This window comes from Aspergillus heteromorphus (genome assembly GCF_003184545.1).
Source record: "Aspergillus heteromorphus CBS 117.55 chromosome Unknown BO70scaffold_14, whole genome shotgun sequence".
Taxonomy (NCBI): Eukaryota; Fungi; Ascomycota; class Eurotiomycetes; order Eurotiales; family Aspergillaceae; genus Aspergillus; species Aspergillus heteromorphus.
In genome coordinates this window covers 212,838-230,459 of record NW_020290419.1, presented here as the reverse complement: position 1 = coordinate 230,459, position 17,622 = coordinate 212,838, and the positions used below count along the sequence as shown (strand labels likewise).

At 53.0% G+C, this 17,622-nt stretch overlaps 8 protein-coding genes across 8 annotated transcripts; 3 read left to right on the top strand and 5 right to left on the bottom strand.

The window, feature by feature from the left end:
- Window positions 1-370: 370 nt before the first annotated feature.
- BO70DRAFT_387591 (putative feruloyl esterase) lies at window positions 371-2,387 on the bottom strand (the record flags this gene model as incomplete). The annotated part of the gene is made up of 3 exons (XM_025545916.1): window positions 371-1,751; window positions 1,856-2,150; window positions 2,301-2,387. The coding sequence occupies 3 exons, from the start codon at window positions 2,385-2,387 to the stop codon at window positions 508-510; spliced, it is 1,626 nt and encodes a 541-aa protein (XP_025398868.1). The 3' UTR covers window positions 371-507.
- Window positions 2,388-5,351: 2,964 nt separating this feature from the next.
- On the top strand, window positions 5,352-6,431 carry BO70DRAFT_337398 (cytochrome b5-like heme/steroid binding domain-containing protein; the record flags this gene model as incomplete). Its single annotated transcript, XM_025541155.1, has 2 exons — window positions 5,352-5,835; window positions 5,959-6,431. 2 exons carry the CDS (start codon window positions 5,352-5,354, stop codon window positions 6,429-6,431), a joined length of 957 nt encoding a protein of 318 aa, XP_025398867.1.
- A 3-nt stretch (window positions 6,432-6,434) lies between these two features.
- On the bottom strand, window positions 6,435-7,517 carry fkbp3 (peptidylprolyl isomerase family protein FPR2). The gene is made up of 2 exons (XM_025543324.1): window positions 6,970-7,517; window positions 6,435-6,876 (listed from the first exon to the last, which is right to left on the bottom strand). The coding sequence occupies exons 1-2, from the start codon at window positions 7,206-7,208 to the stop codon at window positions 6,708-6,710; spliced, it is 408 nt and encodes a 135-aa protein (XP_025398866.1). The 5' UTR covers window positions 7,209-7,517; the 3' UTR covers window positions 6,435-6,707.
- Window positions 7,518-7,704: 187 nt separating this feature from the next.
- On the bottom strand, window positions 7,705-10,027 carry BO70DRAFT_337397 (uncharacterized protein). The gene is made up of 2 exons (XM_025541154.1): window positions 9,571-10,027; window positions 7,705-9,506 (listed from the first exon to the last, which is right to left on the bottom strand). Exons 1-2 carry the CDS (start codon window positions 9,959-9,961, stop codon window positions 7,792-7,794), a joined length of 2,106 nt encoding a protein of 701 aa, XP_025398865.1. The 5' UTR covers window positions 9,962-10,027; the 3' UTR covers window positions 7,705-7,791.
- A 503-nt stretch (window positions 10,028-10,530) lies between these two features.
- On the bottom strand, window positions 10,531-11,696 carry BO70DRAFT_362509 (formyltetrahydrofolate deformylase). The gene has a single exon (XM_025543323.1). The coding sequence runs from the start codon at window positions 11,636-11,638 to the stop codon at window positions 10,787-10,789; it is 852 nt and encodes a 283-aa protein (XP_025398864.1). The 5' UTR covers window positions 11,639-11,696; the 3' UTR covers window positions 10,531-10,786.
- A 541-nt stretch (window positions 11,697-12,237) lies between these two features.
- Window positions 12,238-13,892, top strand: cbhB (putative 1,4-beta-D-glucan-cellobiohydrolyase; the record flags this gene model as incomplete). The annotated part of the gene is made up of 1 exon (XM_025541153.1): window positions 12,238-13,892. One exon carries the CDS (start codon window positions 12,238-12,240, stop codon window positions 13,867-13,869), a length of 1,632 nt encoding a protein of 543 aa, XP_025398863.1. The 3' UTR covers window positions 13,870-13,892.
- An 849-nt stretch (window positions 13,893-14,741) lies between these two features.
- Window positions 14,742-16,218, top strand: egl2 (putative endoglucanase; the record flags this gene model as incomplete). The annotated part of the gene is made up of 5 exons (XM_025541152.1): window positions 14,742-14,820; window positions 14,885-15,096; window positions 15,147-15,211; window positions 15,290-15,387; window positions 15,452-16,218. The coding sequence occupies 5 exons, from the start codon at window positions 14,742-14,744 to the stop codon at window positions 16,216-16,218; spliced, it is 1,221 nt and encodes a 406-aa protein (XP_025398862.1).
- A 322-nt stretch (window positions 16,219-16,540) lies between these two features.
- On the bottom strand, window positions 16,541-17,466 carry BO70DRAFT_45612 (uncharacterized protein). Its single transcript, XM_025548464.1, has 3 exons — window positions 16,935-17,466; window positions 16,776-16,859; window positions 16,541-16,686 (listed from the first exon to the last, which is right to left on the bottom strand). Exons 1-3 carry the CDS (start codon window positions 17,340-17,342, stop codon window positions 16,624-16,626), a joined length of 555 nt encoding a protein of 184 aa, XP_025398861.1. The 5' UTR covers window positions 17,343-17,466; the 3' UTR covers window positions 16,541-16,623.
- Window positions 17,467-17,622: the final 156 nt, after the last annotated feature.

The following is a 17,622-nucleotide window of genomic DNA, read 5'->3' as shown; positions in this document are numbered from 1 at the left end:
CATACCTCCAACTGGTTTTCTACAATTTCAATCCCGCTTGTGTAGTGAGTTTCGTAGTTGATTACGAGGTACTACCTGAGGTACTGCCTGCACCAATGAAAGGGTTGAGTTCAATTTTTTAAGTCACATCCAGCTGTTGAGCGCTTTCTTATATAATCGACCACGCGCGGTGTGGTCTTTCGTGTTGGTCCCTGACTTCCCTCTGACTTCTGTCAAAGGTACTGCGAGAAGGAATGTGTTCTACGACAGATAGCCCTATCTGGTCAACGAGTTGCTAGATTATGTCTCATTATGTGTATTATTCTCGCATTATCATATCAAGATAGTTACTCGAGGCATCCACCACCCATGTTGAATGGGTTAATAAAACACCCTACAAGCAGTCAACAACCCACCGGCTTGGCCAGGTTAAAGTCCTTCTAGCTAATACTCGCAAGCCAAGTGCTGCGCTGCTCCACCGAGCAGGATCACTCCGCTTCCGCTTGAGGTTCACAATTGGATCCAGCTTCACTCCTCACAGCCCCACGAATTCTCATCGGTGAAGTCGGGCCCCTTGTAAACAGTCTTCATGGGCCACTTGCAGTGCTTGCGGGTGAAGGTCTTCTTGCCAGGCGTCGAGGAAATATTGGCCCCCCGGATATATTCCGGGGCGATCCCATCCTCGACCCACCGGACCAGCTTCATAAGCACGTTGTTTTCCGCATCGTCTTTGTAGTAATTGTCCAACTGATTGCCGATATAGTGCGGACCGCTTCCTCCCAGGCAGTGACCCATACCGCTGATCGGGAAGAAACGGTAGAATTCGTCGAGGTCCTGCGGAGACGCGTTCATTTGCTCCGCCACCCGCTCGTAGAAGAGCTTCGAGCTATCGGAGCTGATGAGCTCGTCCTGAGTGCCGTGGTAGTGGAGGATCTTCCGGCCCTGGTCGCGGAATTGGGCCAGGTTGGCATCCCAGGTCTCGATTCCGAAAGGATCCTGCTTCAGCGCAAGTGCCATGTCTGTGGTGTTCAGATCGTCTGGGTCCCAGTCGGTGGAGTTGTAGACGACGTTCTGGAACCAATCGGTTGACAGGTACATGAGATCACCGGAAAATAAGGTCGCGCTCGTGGTGTCGATTGCGCCCGGGTTGAGGCGAGGGTAAAGGAGTTTCCCTTCCTCTCCGTAAAGCGGCTCGAACACCTTGCGGGCAGTTACGGCTTGTGGCCCGGTCAGACAGTCGTTATCTGATGACGAGGAGCCCGAGGGACAGATCAGTTCAGTGAAGACGGGATTGCATAGATCGGGGTTCTCGATGACGCCGTCTTCGACGCCATCGATTCCATCGCACTGTCGCATGACCTCCGCTTGCACCAACTCCCACTTTTCCTGAGGCAGGTACTTGTCCTCGCCTGGCTTCCCGGTGAGCGGGCCAAAATGGCCGACGAACGCGATGAGGTTGACGAAGTTGAATGCTGGAGCCCCGGCCACGATACCATCAAAGTCGGTGGGGTGTGCATGCAGGGCTTTCCAGCCTTGACGACCCCCTGTGGAACAGCCCAGGTAGTATGATTTATCGTATCCCTCGGGGTAGAACATGTTGGTCAGCTTCTTGCCAATAACGACCCCCATGTGCACGGATCGATGGACGAAGTCCTTAAGAGTCTCATCATTGCCCAGGAATGATGTTCCTCGGATTCCATCGTGTCCGTTGTTTGCTCCGACTGTTGCAAAGCCGAGGTTGGTGGCCAGTGCCATGTCGCCATATTGGATGCCTGTCAGACGGTTAGTGCAATGTCTTTTCGTCAAGGTAGGAGCAGGCCGCCAAAACAAAATAGAAAAAAAGAAATATTGATAACTAGATCAGGAATGGACGTACAGCCACCAAGTCCACCATTTCCCGTGCTCAAAAACCTGCCCTTGTAGTTTCGTGGGAACCAGGCCTCCATCGTTATGTTGCTTTTTTCCGAAGTAGGAACAGTCATGTTGAGACGGCAGGTATCGGTCGCGATGAACTGCTCTGTTTCGTACGCCTCGCCGCAAGTCTCATGATACCAGAGAAGTTCAAGGGTTGATTTTCCCGGAATATACATCACATCGTGCAGCTTCACGTGCGGCATCTCTCTGTGGATTTTGTGGGCGAATGCGCTTTTGCAGTAGTGCTTGAAGCTGTCCTTGTGTCCGCCGGCTTCATGGTCTTCTGGGTCTCGATGATTATCAGGAAGAGGAATCTGGGGATTGAACGGTTTTTGCTGAGAGAATATGGAGAGAAAAGATGACTGGACTTCGAGCAGCTGCGAATATGCCTTCTCGGGGAGATGAACTGCACATGATTGACTGCTGATTGCAAGGGCTGCTACAGCTGCCAGAGCCAGCACAGACCGGCCGTTCTGTCTCGCAAAAAGCTGCATTCTGTTTTGCTTGTTGTCCCACTCACACTTGCGCGTTTCAAGGGTCTAATTCCTCCATCGAATGCGAGCTTCCTCAACCTGTTTATATTTTACCAGAGAGACTAGATTAGTCTAGCCATCTCTGCTTTCGGACTTCCGCTCTTTCTCACAAGCTTTCCGGGAAGCAGATCTCGGTGGTCCTAGGCCCAGTGGATGAGATATAACCTTAGTCTACGAGGAAACAAGTGTACCGTATTCTACTTCCGTGGGTTGTACCACTTGAGGTCCAATGAGCTCACATTCTACCCAGTACGTGGCCCCGTTATTGCATCATGGATTAGTACGGCATCACAGATTAGGGTCTTGACTGGGGATTGATATCATGTTCTCTACTGGAAGAAGGTTGCAAACAGGTCTTCTCTGCTTCCCATGACTTTTTGGTTGCAGCCCAGACCCCCCTTAACCAATGTCTATGACCTATATGGCGTTCACACTAGTTTCTGACCCATAAATATGCAGCCCTCGTTACCAGTGTAAGCCACTGTTATTCGAAAACACAATATCTGTCAGTTCCCCACACAGCAATTCAAGCGTAGGTGATGCAGAATCACACACCCAGGCCGAATGCAGCAATAACGCCTTGCTAAGTCTCCTTTATATCAAAGTCAATGAATACGTTGTATTGAGTCTGTTGTCTTGGTTCCAAGTCTCTGGAAATGCAACCTATCCCCAAGGCCACCGAAGACTGGGTGTTTTGAGGAGTCTAAAGTCTTCCGCGCAGTACCCAGACTTGTCCGTACATCCTGTTCGCTAGCATTTCTAGAACTGAGTCCATAAAGGCTGCATTCATAAAATCTACCTTTCATAAGAAACTCAAAACACATAGGTTGCAGTACAGGGTGTAATCTGCATGGGTGATTATTAGGTACAGGTAGCTATATGCCGATGTCGTATGATATGATGCATACCACTCCAATACATACTCCTCAACCATAGCCTGTACCATGCATGCCTCTTTCTATCACTGGAGCGATAATTTTGATGGGTTTCTCTCCAGGGAAAAGTAGGTGAGCCATGCAATAGCTTTTACATTAATATCACACGAGCGTTCGTTAGCCATCCTTTGTGTGTAATGCTTCTCCGTACTGGGACTTGACTTAGAATGCCCTCGGGAAGATACAAGCTTTCGCCATGCTACTTACTCAATCTGCAATTATTCGTCAAGTCTAACGAATGGTACCATATCGCCCATCTAATTGGCGGATAGGTCGGAGGCATGCTGCGGTCCGGCCCTGCCCCACAGCCCCGCTCGCCGGCCGGCCTCGACAGCGATATCGGCCTCTTCGCCTCTTCGTTCGGGAAAGTCGTCGAGAAACCACTGGGCTACGCATTGTATTGAAGACAGACGAGAGAGTTCCATGGGTTGAGTGACTTGAGAAGTTCTCGCCTCTCGTACCAGGGCTAAGCTTGGTTCTCCGTTTTAATCACGATCAGACCGATTCCTGCCATGCCCATGGTCTGGCTAACGCCTGATAACATTTATTCACATACCACATACTGGGGAAAATATAAAATTATCGCTCAAGGCTTCGGAACTATTATTTTAATCAAGGGCCAGAAAAGCTTTGCTCACTGCACGCATAAGTAATCGTGATCCACTGTGAATCATAGCTGGCGAGTCGTTTACGGAAGGGACCACGGAGGGAATTAAACTCCCGCCCTCTACCACTAAATGAACAAGGAGCTTGACTATTTCACTCTGCTAACTAGTACTACTGTATTCAGTCCTTCCGCTTTCGGTTCGTCTGGATTCATGTAAGGCTTGTTTTCCCATGATAGTCAATGGTTGGCTGCCATTTGTCCCGCGTCATCGAAGCTTCGCAACCACAAGACTCAAGTCGTGTTTCGGCATAACTTCTGTACTGTTAATCACTTCGGGCGTATTCTTTCTGGTGTCTTCATGCTACCCCGCAACTGTACGATTAGCAAGGCGCTGCGCCTTCCAGACCGTACCACTGAGCTTTTATCCGTCATTCCTCGGTTCTATTGGTATGGGTGTTACTTTCCATGCATCCGCGGAGATTTCCACAATATCGGGCCGATCGGTCAGGCATTTGCCGATAGAATGAACAATAAAGCTATCTCTCACTCTTTTGAGATTCGATAATAGTGTTAATCTATGTAATGGCTATTTTCATATACTATCTAAATGATTCGGGCAAGGCGAACACGCCCAAGTCACATCTTATAATTTACATTTGCTAGTGCGCTCGGGAACTCTACAGTAGGACAGGTAATTTCTCGGTACTTCAGACTGATGTCTGTCAATCATGAGGAAGAAGTGCGATCCCGAGGGCATGGCAGCATCAGTGAGCCGGTCAATTGGATTGTGGCTTTATTAAACATGCGTTCGGGGCGGGCAGTGGGGGCCCCACAAAGCTTGGCTGAGCTAAAGCCTGCAGATTCCCGTTTGCCAGATAGACTGCTGTTTCTTCAAGGCGCAGGCTGCTTGGATAGATACTATACATACAAGAGGTTAAACAAGCACCTAGTGTTATGACTGCAAGGCTGTAAAGGTATTTAATGATGGGAGATTATTCACTGATGTCCGGCCACATGACGAATTTGAAAGCTGAACAGCAGCCCCATGATATACAGTATGTTGTTGCTTTCTGGGGCTCGCAAGAGGAGATGAAGCTTATGATATTTTGTCATCATCCGCACTAAAGCAGACAAGTCGCACTCCGCGCCTTTTCTCTATTCACGTGTGGAGTGGACAGTGGCCATACGGTGCCGCAGTGAGTGGTCCTAAATAGGAAGACTATGATTGGTACACCGTTATTCAATGCATGCATGTATAAATATTACTAAGCCGAACAGCAATCTTTCATCACGTGCGCCATGTTTTCCGCGGATTTGGGCTTCGCGGGTTCAAACATCCTACTCATTCCTCATCTTCCTCTCGAGTTACTAGACGTGTCCAGGATGGGCTGGGTAGGGGTCGCCACGCTTATTGCCACAGCATGCTTCCTGCTCTACCGTTACCCTCCCGCTAATTGGGCTCCTGAGCCATCTACACCAGAGCCACCACCGAAGTCACACCCCACGAAGCCCCCTACGCCTCAGCTCACGGAAGACTCAAAAGCCAGCGGCTCCGTCAATCCGCTCGAAGAGGAGCACGACCCTGAAAATGAGTCCCAGACAACTCCCAAGGCATCCGCATCAAAGGCGCCTGTGCTCGAAGTACCCTCCTTCCAACTAGACAACGCCGCGGACCGATCAAGCCCCTCAGAGAAGTCCCAACCCGACCACGAGGCGCAGAATGGATCGATAAGATCACCATCTCAGCCCCCAGTCCAGACAAAGATGGGGGACAACGTTCTCATGCCACCGCCCCCTGTCCCTCAACAACCTACTGCATCAGCTACAACCTCCTCGCTCATGCCTCCCCCTGCCCCACCTCGATTGCGTCCGATAGCATCCCAGAATCCGCAACCTCAAGCGGCCTCTTCCCTTTCGCCACTGACATCAGGCCGATACCCCCCGCGCCCCAATACATCCAGCTCGCTACGCCCGCCACCCTCCGCTGCAGCATCCTTGCGTGTTCCGCCCAACAACCGTCCGACCAACAACAGCCTCGCACCAACAAAGGTCATCGCCAAGCCGTCAAAATCAGCCAAAAGAGCCGTCCTGGAACCGGGATACTCGCCGCTGGACTGGGCCGCGCTCACCTCCAATCCCAACAACAATCTGCGGGGCGCCAACCTACCCCCGACGTTGGTCCGGGTCACACCCTCCATGCTGAAGGCACAGAACGGTCGGAAGGGCACCGATGCGTGGACATCATATCAGGGGAAGGTCTACAACATAACGCCATACCTCCCTTTCCACCCCGGTGGGAAGGGCGAGCTGCTTCGTGGCGCGGGAAAAGACTCGGGGCAACTCTTCTTCGAAATCCATCCGTGGGTGAACTGGGATGCCATTCTGGGCGAATGTCTCGTCGGAATCCTCGTTTCGGAGAACGACGACGAGGTAACCGAGAATAAGTTGGATGCGATGGATTGATATCTTCCCGGCTTTTCATTCTTGGTCTGGCGGCTTTGCCACTGCTGACTGCCAGCCAATGTAACCTACTTACATGATACCCTTAGAGATAGTATATACCTGACCAATCAGATAATATAAATAGATAAGAAATGTAATTCATTTCAAGCATGAGGCGCGCACGCACCCATCCATCCATCCATCCACCCAGTGTCCATGGGGACATCATCCTCGTATATTCATCCAACCAAGCACACCCATTCAATTCTCTATCCCATGATGCTTTGTCCTATTCATTTACAACTCATCCTTATCCACCCCATCAATGCCCACCAACTCCGTCTCAAAGACCAACGTCGCACCCCCAGGAATCGGCCCCACGCCCCGGTCCCCATACCCCAGCTCAGGAGGGATCGTCAACGTACGCTTCTCCCCAATGCACATGTCAAGCAGGCCCTGGTCCCATCTGTATACGGAAACGCGCAACAATCAGCAATCTATTTTCATTTCAAACCCCCCCCTCTTCAGGTCTAGTCTAGACTAAAGTGAAACAACTCACCCCTTAATCACCCGTCCGGTTCCCAGCTTAAACTTCAGCGGCGTACCGCGCTTGTAACTGGCGTCGAACTCCGATCCATCCGAGGCCAAAGTTCCCCGGTAGTGCATCTGCACGGTGTCTCCGTTCTTGGTCTGGCGGGTGCATTCCACGGGGTTGGTGACTTCGATGCCGAGCTCCGCGGCGGAGGTGAGCGTTGTGAGGGCGAGAGTGAGGACGGCGGAGAGGATTGGGAGACGCATCTTGGCGGTTTTGGTGGATTGGAAGAGGTAGGAGGGATTGGTGAGTAGTAAGGAAGAGGAAGAGGAAGAGGAAGCTAGGTAGTATGGATGGATAGATGATGGGTCGGCAGTCTATCGACTATTGCGGCCAACCTGGTCACTCGTCCGTCTGGGGTTAGTAAGGCGATTGGCGTATTTATTACCAAGGTTGGTTAGTTGGTTAACTAGTTGGATAGTTGGCTTAGTTATGTCAGGTTGTGGTGCTTAGTCAGTTCTGTGCATCTTAGTTATGCTAGCTTCTAAACAGTATGCTCACAGCGAACAATGTCCATACTGCAGTCGGTGAGGATCCAGCAATGAATACAGAGTAGCTCGTATCTATATAGAACTTCAGACATGGGAAAGAACAAATACGAATAAGGCGGAGTATTTACCCGATCAACCAGATGACAAGATCGGGTGACTACACCACAGATAAAAAGTATCCCCAAAGAAAAAAAAAAAAAGAACAACTGATCCCAAGAATACTTTTGTACTGAACCAGCTAATATTACAATGCCACCTATCCTGTGCTATTGTATGTAAAAATGAAAATGAATCGCTTCTACCGGATCTTCTCGAGTAGCAGCTTCGCACCGCTGGCGACCGGGCTGCTCTTCTTGCCATCCTTTCCTGTCTCCGAGGAGGCCTTCTCTAGGGCCTTCTTGCCCTTCTTCAGCGTCTTCAGCAGCTCGCCCTTCTTCTCGAAGTCATCCGACTCCGCTAGGGCCACAACCACGAACACATTCGATCCCGTCGCCCACGACATGGTCTCTTCCTTAATTTGCTCGTACAAGAGGCCGTGGAAGTCGAGCGCTGGCTCGACCTTCTCGACCTTCTTCTCAGCCGGGTTGAACGGTCCACCCTGGACCAGAGACTTCAGCAACCGGCCTACGAAAGGAGATTCTGGGGTATCGATTTTGGTCTTGGCGGCCTCCGCCACAGCAGCCAGGGCAGCGCTCTTGTCACCGTCGGCGTTGAACAGTACCTCGGCAAGGAACTGACACCCAAAGCTCGACTCGAGGAGGGGCTCTGCACGCGCGGCAATGAACTCAAGCACCGCGGGAGAAGCAGCCTTGACCAGCTCCTGTCGTCGGATCTCGGGCTCCTTCTTCGATGTCTCTTTGCGGATCTCGCGGATCTCCTTCAACAACTCCAAATCCCCTTCGGGTAGAAGCCATTTGGCCCGATCTCCAGCGAAGGGCTGCAGTATCGGTATACGTGCTGTCAGGTCGGTCACTTGATAAAGGAGCTCGTCGTTCCGGGACTCTGCGTCCATGGCCTGGTTCAGTAGTTCTGGGAAGACCATCTTGGCGGTGAGCTTGGTATCGTCGATAACTTCGTAGGCGGCCAAGAGAACCATATGTCCGTGAGCATCACCTGCCATCATCTTGATGGTGTCCTTGTAGAAACGAGTGAGGAGCTTCCGGTCCTTAGCATTCGAATATGCCAGGCTCAGAGCCATCACCCGCGCGCCAGACTTGGTGAAAGCCAAGTTCTTGACCAGATCTCCCTCCTCGTCACCCTTCAGCAACTCGATAAACTCATTGGCCTCAGAGCTGCCCGGCTTTGTGTTAAGGTAGTACTGCAGCATAGCATCGTGTAGCATCGTGAAACCTGACGTCTTCTTCTGCACCAGCTGGTTGATGAGTTCGTGGAGGAAATGCATAATGGGGCCCCTCTTCTCCGGGTGCTCCTCAAGGATTTTCGAAAGGTCTGCCGACGGAGGACCTTCCCTCTCGTCCTTGAAGATGACGAATTCCGGACCATACCACTCGCGGAGGAGGTTCGCCTTTTGTTCCTTCGTTGCCACCGACCGGTAGATATCATCGAGGATCCAGGATCCTTCAGGGTGACGGATGAGTCGCTTGGCGTGTCCGTAAAACTCCGGAACAATCAAGTCACGGACCTCAGCATCTCCGTGAACGATCAACTTTCCGACAAGGAACTTGGCATATCGGCTCTGCGCAAGTTCCTTGTAGCTGCCCTTAAGTTCCGTTGCGATCAATTTCCGTTGCTCCAGGTTGGCGTACTTCAAGGCCGTCTGAATGACACGGACCGAGTCGTGCTTGAAAACGAAGTCCTTGACCCGTCCAGTAATGATTTCAAACAGCTCCTTGATGAGCTTCTTCCTTTCCTCGAGAGGAACGTGTGACTTGCGACGCAGCTGCTCCCACAGCTTCTTCGAGCGAGCGATCGTGTCGGCGTTGGGCCTGGCAGCCCTGCGCTCTTGCAGGAGAGCCTTTTGCTTCGCATGCGATTCGCGGGAGGTGGACTTATCTGCGCAAGTGAAAGATGTTAGCCGCAAATTTCCAGAGCAATTTCCAACAGAGATCAATCATACTCTGAGCATCCACATCGGCGGACTTGGCGGGTTGGGACTTCTTGGTCTCCTCCTTACTGTCTTCATCCGAGCCAGCATCCTCCTCGATATCATTCATATCAACATCATCATCCTCGTCGTTGTCCAGGGCATCAATCTCCGAATCGTCAACATCATCCAAGTCAAAGTCGTCCTCATCGTCGTCGTCTTCAGACTCCTCCTTTTGCGCCTTCTTCTTCGAGGCCTTCTTGTCCGACTTTCCGGTCTTCTCGGCCTTCTTCGACTCGGGCTTGGACGTCTTCACGGGGGCCGACTTGGACTTCTTCGTCGGCGCAGAAACCGGGGTCTTCGTCTTCGTCCGCTTTCCCTTGCGGTCGTCACCTGCGTCCACTGAGCGCTTTACCCCGACCATCGTGAGATCGGCTTTGTCTGGGTGAAAATAAAATCGAAGTTGGAAAGCTGGGTCGTGAAACTTCCCTGGCGGAGGAAAAATACTGCGCCGTGAGCTTTCTGGCTTACAATATTGGCTGCCGCCGGCGGACAGACTTTTTTTTTTTTCTGCCATTTTCGGGCCCGTCCCGGGGCGGTCGCGGCCGTTTGCATGGTTTGCATGTCGCTGATAAGTGGTCCAGATCGATCGTTCACATGAACGCCTCCCCTTTTGGCTGTCTATGGCTGTCAGAGCGCAATTGAATCTACTTTATCGCCGGTCGGACAATCCGCAAATGATACCATGCTGGTTTTGTCGAATTGATTTCCTGACATAGGCATCCCTGGAACCGCACTCGCATTGGTGTGGAAAGATTGCCCCGACCGGGACATCATACGCATTGACTGCCAGTCTGTCGTTGCATGGAACATGCGCTGCAACAGCTTACCCAGCAATCGGTCATGAAGCTACGTTTTCACTGTACTCCATAGCCCGGACAGGATAGTATCATTTGGTAGGTACCCCGTACAAGATAAACTGATTGGTAGAAAGTTCATTGTTGCTCCAATCTCTCCGAGATTGCTTACTCCGCGCCTAAGCGCACCGCCGGAGATCCGGTTCTCTTCTATATAGCCTGCGCCCTTCCCATCGGCTATCCCATCAACATGCTTATGACCCCATCTGAGAGCTATACATCAGGATTACCCACCCCTTGAAGTGGATCTGCTGGTTACCATGTCACCCCACGCGCGCCAGACCATTATACTCCCTACCTCTCCCTATATACCACTAACCAAGACAGACAAACTAGTTGAAAACAACGGTCTTGTGTCCGTTGAGCAGCACTCTCCGCTCCGCGAAGTACTTGACCGCGGTAGCCAGCACATTGCTCTCCACGTTTGATCCCGCGTGCGTCAACTCCTTGGGGCTCATGCCGTGGCTGACACGGACGACATTCTGCTCGATAATCGGGCCCTCGTCCAGGTCGCTGGTGACGAAGTGCGCCGTCGCACCGACGATCTTGACACCGCGGTCGAACGCCTGGTGGTAGGGCTTGGCGCCCTTGAAACTCGGCAGGAAACTGTGGTGGATGTTGATGATCTTTCCAGACATGGCCTCGCACAGCGTCGGCGAGAGAACCTGCATGTACCGGGCCAGGACGACCAGCTCGACATCGTGCTCGCGGATGAGCTCGAGGATGCGGCCCTCCTGCTGGGGCTTGGTATCGGCCGTCACGGGGAGGTGTACGAAGGGGATGTTGTAGGTCGCGGCCAGAGTGGAGAAGTCCGGGTGGTTGGACACGATCAGCGGGATGTCAATGGGGAGCTGACCGGTGGACGCGCGGAAGAGAAGGTCATTGAGGCAGTGGCCGATCTTGGAGACCATGAGCAGCACGCGCGGCTTGGTGGTTGCGGAAACGAGCTGAAAGTCCATGGACAGGGATTGGGCGGTGGGTTCAAAGGCGGCGCGCAGGTCGGCGAGGGACTTCGAGGGGGAGGATTCGTCCTTGAAGTGGACGCGCATGAAGAAACGCTGGCTGGTGGGGTCGCCGTACTGACTGCTGTCGATGATGTTGAGGGTGTGCTGCACCAGGTAGGCCGTCACGGAGTGGACGATGCCCGGGCGGTCCGGGCAGGAGAGGGTGAGGATATAGCTCATTTTGGAGACGGGGGGGCTGGATTGGGGGGATTGATGTTGAATCAAGGACGCGGAAGCAATCGGCGGTGGTTCAAGTTCCCGAGTCCTGACACGGTGCAGATTTCTGTCATCCACCGGTCGCGGGCGAGGATTGACGGTGCTGACTAAGGCGGGGATGGTGATTGATTAGATTAGGGCTGCGAGATAGGGTTCGTCACATGGGAAGTCGGCTTATTGCATGCAAGGGTCCTCCTGTACGATCCCTGATCAGGGAACGGACATACTAGCCCACCTTGCCGGATGGGCAACGGTCACATCTCCATCCAACCTCCGTGCCACACACTAGCCGGCGGGTTGCCACTTTTGTCAAGGAAGTGACCCCTTCCATCACGCTTCTTGAGATCGCTTCCAGTCTGCAGGTTACTCGGTTTATCAACAACACGAGCCATCATCGGGATGCGGTCCGTACGACCGTTGCTCATCTGGCCAGCATCGGGCTGTCCAACAGATATACTATGGTGAAAAATATATATAAACGCCTTCTCTCCATCCTCTCATCATCACCGCAGCACATCTCAATCAACTCAATTCCTCCAGAAGTCTAGGACATCAGTCTGACAATGTCTTCTTTCCACCTGTACCGAGCAGCCCTGCTCGCCTGCATCATCGCCACCAGCCATGCACAGCAGGTCGGGACCTACCAGACCGAGACGCACCCGTCCCTGACCTGGCAGACTTGCACCAGCAGCGGCAGCTGCACCACCAACGACGGCGAGGTGGTCATCGACGCCAACTGGCGCTGGGTGCACGAGACATCGGGCTATACCAACTGCTACACTGGTAACACTTGGGATGCCACGATCTGTCCCGACGACGTGACCTGCGCCGCGAACTGCGCCCTCGAGGGAGCCACCTACGAGGCGACCTACGGTGTGACCACGGACGACGACGCCTTGCGGCTGAACTTCGTCACCACCTCCTCGAGCAAAAACATCGGCTCTCGTCTTTACCTGATGAATGATGACAGCACCTACGAGATCTTCAAGCTTCTCAACCAAGAGTTCACCTTTGACGTGGACGTCTCCAACCTCCCCTGCGGTCTCAACGGTGCACTGTATTTCGTCGCTATGGACGCCGACGGCGGCACCTCCGAGAACTCCACCAACAAGGCAGGCGCCAAATATGGCACAGGGTACTGCGACTCTCAGTGTCCCCGAGACTTGAAGTTTATTGACGGTGAAGCCAATGTCGAGGGCTGGGTGCCGGACACCAACGACGTCAACAGCGGAGTAGGCAACCACGGATCGTGCTGTGCGGAAATGGACGTCTGGGAGGCGAACAGCATCTCCAACGCATTCACCGTGCACCCCTGCAACACCCCCGGGCAGACCATGTGTGAAGGCGACAACTGTGGTGGTACGTACAGCGCCACCGGAGACCGGTACAGCGGCACATGCGATCCAGATGGCTGCGACTTCAACCCGTACCGCCTGGGTAACACTAGCTTCTACGGCCCGGGACTGACCGTGGACACGGACAGCACCTTCACTGTGGTGACGCAGTTCATCACCGACGATGGAACCTCGACGGGCACGCTCTCCGAAATCCGGCGGCTGTACGTGCAGAACGGCGTGGTGATTGCCAATGGCGCCTCGGCGTATTCGAGCGCGAGCGGAAACTCGATCACGTCATCGTGGTGTGATGCACAAAAGACGCTCTTCGGAGATGAGAACGTGTTTGATGTGCACGGAGGAATGGCGGGGATGAGTGCGGCCATGTCGGAGGGAATGGTTTTGGTCTTGAGCTTGTGGGATGACCATGACGCCGATATGCTGTGGCTGGATAGTGACTACCCGACCAACAAATCGGCCACCTCCCCTGGTGTGGCACGTGGTACTTGCAGCACTGATTCTGGGGTCCCGGCTACTGTGGAAGCTGATGACGCGAACTCGTATGTTACATTCTCCAACATCAAGTTCGGGCCCATTGGATCGACCTATTCGAGTGGATCGTCTGGCTCCGGCTCCGGCTCCGGCTCCAGCTCAACCACGGCCAAGACCACCTCAACCACTTCCAAGGCCACCTCGACCACCTTGAAGACCACTTCAACGACGAGCGCGGGCAGTTCGACTTCGACCTCGGTGGCTCAGGCATATGGACAATGCGGTGGTGATAGCTGGTCGGGACCGACGACTTGTGTCAGCGGATATACCTGCACGTATGAGAATTCCTATTACTCGCAGTGTCTGTAAGGGAATGAGCAACAATGAGCCGGTAGTAGATGGAATGGGAGGCAATGGGGGGGTGCAGTGGAGAGGGGGAAACAAGGAGGAGCAATAGGCAGGAGTGATGTGAGGAGTGATGTGAGGAGTGATGTGAGGAGTGATGTGAGGAGTGATGTGAGGAGTGATGTAGCCGGGATTAGGAATAGCCAGAAGTAGTCAGCAAACGAGCGCTGCTTAGTTAGGAGCAATATGATCTGATTTGATCGGTGCTTGGTTCTGCAGAGATTTGTCCCACTACTATGAATAGTATAATACTCAGCGGTAGAAACCTAGTGGAATCACCTGTTAGAGTGTCAGTATATCCAGATCAATATCACATTCGGAAGCTATATACTTGGTTGTCAGCCGTGCATCTTTCAATCCGATGGGCTCCACGTGTATAACCCTTTAATTCCTGTCTAAAATGATTAGACCTAATGCTGACACAAATCCGTCCAAGGCGAGGGTCCTCATGCCAGAGCCACATGGGTGGACGGGATGTTCTCCGCATCCAATGCAGCCCGGCAGTTGGCTGCAGCCTGCGGCCTGCACGACCGTTGCCCATCAAACCCGACGATCCGGACCTTTACAGATCGGCAAAGGAGCGGACCTCCCGTTGTATGACAGCCGTGACGAATTGGTCCTCTCTCCGTTCCTTTTTTGGTGTTTGGGATGATTTGGGCCTGCAGATCCGACGGAGGGCGGACCGAGAGGCCGTCCGACTCTTCTTGCTCTTCTCGACATCGGAATCAACATCACTGTCACTGCTAGGTAGTCGATACATGGTATATAAATTGACTGCTGTACCCAGTGTCTGTCTGCACCATGGATCTTAGCAGAGTTCACCCCCATCTCCCAAGATGAAGCTCTTCCTGCTGCCCCTTCTCCTCTCTCAGGCGTGGGCCCTTTCCCGAGCCAAACGCTCGTCTTCCTTCCTATGTATGCTTCCCCCCCTCCCCTCGTTCTCTCACCTCCTTGAGTCATACTGACCCTGATCCTGCAGGGTTCGGAAGCAATGAGTCTGGAGCGGAATTCGGCCAGACCAACATCCCCGGCGTCCTCGGTACCGACTACATCTGGCCTGATACAGCGGGCATCACGACTCTATACAATGCGGGAATGAACATTTTCCGCGTGCCGTTCCTGATGGAGCGGCTGGTGCCAACCAATTTGACGGGGGCGGCCGATGCAACCTACATGGCGGATCTGAAAGCGGTGCGGTTGCCTCCATTTCATGTGCATTGGACATGTTTTGATTCTGGCAGACGGTGGAAACAATCACCGATCTAGGCGCCTATGCGGTGGTAGACCCTCATAACTTCGGAAGATAGTAAGCCCCTCTTCTCTCTATCCAGGTCTTGCAACACACTTCAAGTCACACTTCGAGCTAACCCCCCCACCACCCCAGCTATGGCAACATTATCACCTCTACGTCCGACTTTGCTGCATTCTGGACAACCGTCGCCAGTGAATTTACCACCAATGACCGTGTTATCTTCGATACCAGTACTTCCTCCCCTTCTCCCTTCTCCAGAGCCCTTCCCAAACTAACTCCCCATCTACCGGACAGACAACGAGTACCACGACATGACCCAGAGCCTCGTCCTCTCCCTGAACCAAGCAGCCATCACCGCCATCCGCGCCACCGGCGCCACAACCCAATACATCTTCGCGGAAGGCAACAGCTACAGCGGCGCCTGGACCTGGAGCACGACCAACACCGATCTCGCCAACTTGACCGACCCATCCAACAAGCTCATCTATGAGATGCACCAGTACCTCGACTCGGACGGATCCGGGACCAGTTCCACCTGCGTGAGCTCGACCATCGGGGCAGAGCGCATCTCTACCGCGACGACCTGGCTCCGCGAGAACGGGAAATTGGCCGTGCTGGGCGAGTTTGCCGGCGGCGCGAACGACGTGTGTCAGGAGGCTGTGACGGGGATGCTGGATGCGATGGAAGACAGTAGCGACGTCTGGCTCGGGGGCATGTGGTGGAGCGCAGGGCCGTGGTGGGGGGATTATATCTTTTCGTTGGAGCCGACTGATGGTACTGCCTATGATTATTATCTCGAGTTGTTGGAGGAGTATACGCCCGGTTCCTCGGGGGCAAGTACGAGCGCAGTGAGTGCTACGGGGACTGCTTCTGCCAGCAAGACTACGAGTACTACCATCTCCACGGTCGGGGTAAGTACGACCGCAACGGCTACAGCCACGTCGACGGCTGTTGCCGCGCCCTATGCGCAGTGTGGTGGCGAGGGATGGACCGGGGTAACTACCTGCGTATCGGGGTATACCTGCACCGAGATGAATGAGTGGTATTGGCAGTGTACGTAGTAGCAGGTCTATATGTAAGACCTGGAGGTGAAAGTTGTATCTATCCGGAGCGCTTCAGGAAGACTTCTCTGTGGCGAAATTTATCGGGGTCCTGTGTGTTTGCGTTATCCTTCCTTCTCTGGTCCGTATGGTCGAACTTACTGCACCTAAAGAGAAATAAGAGATATCCTGTGTGGAACCCAAACCACGCCGTGTACAGTGGTCCAGAACCCCACCCAGATCTTCTGCCTGCTAACTAGGTAAAATAGAAACACTATCCAATCAACAAAGATCCAACATCCTCAAGCCCATCCTTTTCATCGTTCATCCCCATATCCAACACGTGCCTCAGACCATCCATACATAACCGCGCTGACCCTTCTCGGTCCCGACTATAGGCCCAGCGGCCCAGCAAACATCAACCCCTCAGATACATTCAGCTTCCTTTCCTCTGAGCTCAAACTTGCACATGCCCCTGTTACGACGACACTACACCACCGGACAAGTCAACCATCTTTCCATTCCACAACAAATCGAACAGCGGCAGGAGTTCAAAGATACATGACATGACAACTTACAGGTTTCTTCTTGCCGCACTTCTTGGTACGATGACGGTCATGGCCACAATATCCATTGCAATTCTGGCTGTCGGTCTTGCAGTACTACACATCATAAACTATGGTTAGCTTCAAGGTCACATTGATGGGCATGTGGGGATGGCGAGATTGGAAACTTACGCCTTCACAAAGGTCCTGTGCCGTGTTGATGCCCAGACCGTGAACTTCTGGAGAGCTGAGGTTGTCGTCGTCCAGGGGGAGGGTGGTGTTCGAGCTTGCGTCGTCCTGGAAGGCGAGATCGCGGGTAGGGCCGTTGGTGTCGGAGACATTGGTGTCGGAGCTGTCAGTGTCAGACTCATCAGCGTCGGATTCATCGGCATCAGATCCATCAGTGTCAAATCCGTCAGTGGAAGGATTAACCAAGGTAGGTTCAGCAGAGGTAAAAGGAAGGTCGCGCTCATTAGTAACGGTCAAACTTGCATCCCGTCCCTGGAAAGCAGCCAGGCCATCTTCAGGCTGGGGGAAAGTGTGACCGACAGTCACAAACAGAACAAAGAGAGCCAAGATGCTGATCAAATGAGCCTTCATATTGACTGATGTGTTGCACGGATCAACAGTAAGATCAGTAAAGTGTCCAAGAGGGATGACCGATGATGGCCATAAGAAGAGGGAGATCAGGAAGGTCTCTTCGCTGGGATTGAGGGGGTTAATATGCTACAATATAGGGCTGCGTGAAATCCTGGATATTTGAAATCTGACAATCTGCTGCCTTCAATGAAACTGGATGACACTATGTGCCGTCTGGACCGATTATTCAAGAAGGCAACCACCTGAACATGCGTAGTGACTACTGCTTGATATCACCCCA

Bases quoted from the DNA above. Each gene is read 5' to 3' on its own strand.
- fkbp3 (XM_025543324.1), bottom strand. From the start codon at position 7,208: ATGCGTCTCCCAATCCTCTCCGCCGTCCTCACTCTCGCCCTCACAACG. The intron at 6,877-6,969 runs GTGAGTTGTTTC...TTCCGTATACAG, and splicing joins ACCGGACGGGTGATTAAGGG to ATGGGACCAGGGCCTGCTTG.
- BO70DRAFT_337397 (XM_025541154.1), bottom strand. From the start codon at position 9,961: ATGGTCGGGGTAAAGCGCTCAGTGGACGCAGGTGACGACCGCAAGGGA. The intron at 9,507-9,570 runs GTATGATTGATC...TCACTTGCGCAG, and splicing joins CGCCGATGTGGATGCTCAGA to ATAAGTCCACCTCCCGCGAA.
- BO70DRAFT_362509 (XM_025543323.1), bottom strand. From the start codon at position 11,638: ATGAGCTATATCCTCACCCTCTCCTGCCCGGACCGCCCGGGCATCGTC.
- BO70DRAFT_45612 (XM_025548464.1), bottom strand. From the start codon at position 17,342: ATGAAGGCTCATTTGATCAGCATCTTGGCTCTCTTTGTTCTGTTTGTG. The intron at 16,860-16,934 runs GTAAGTTTCCAA...TATGATGTGTAG, and splicing joins CACAGGACCTTTGTGAAGGC to TACTGCAAGACCGACAGCCA. The intron at 16,687-16,775 runs GTAAGTTGTCAT...CCGGTGGTGTAG, and splicing joins AGTGCGGCAAGAAGAAACCT to TGTCGTCGTAACAGGGGCAT.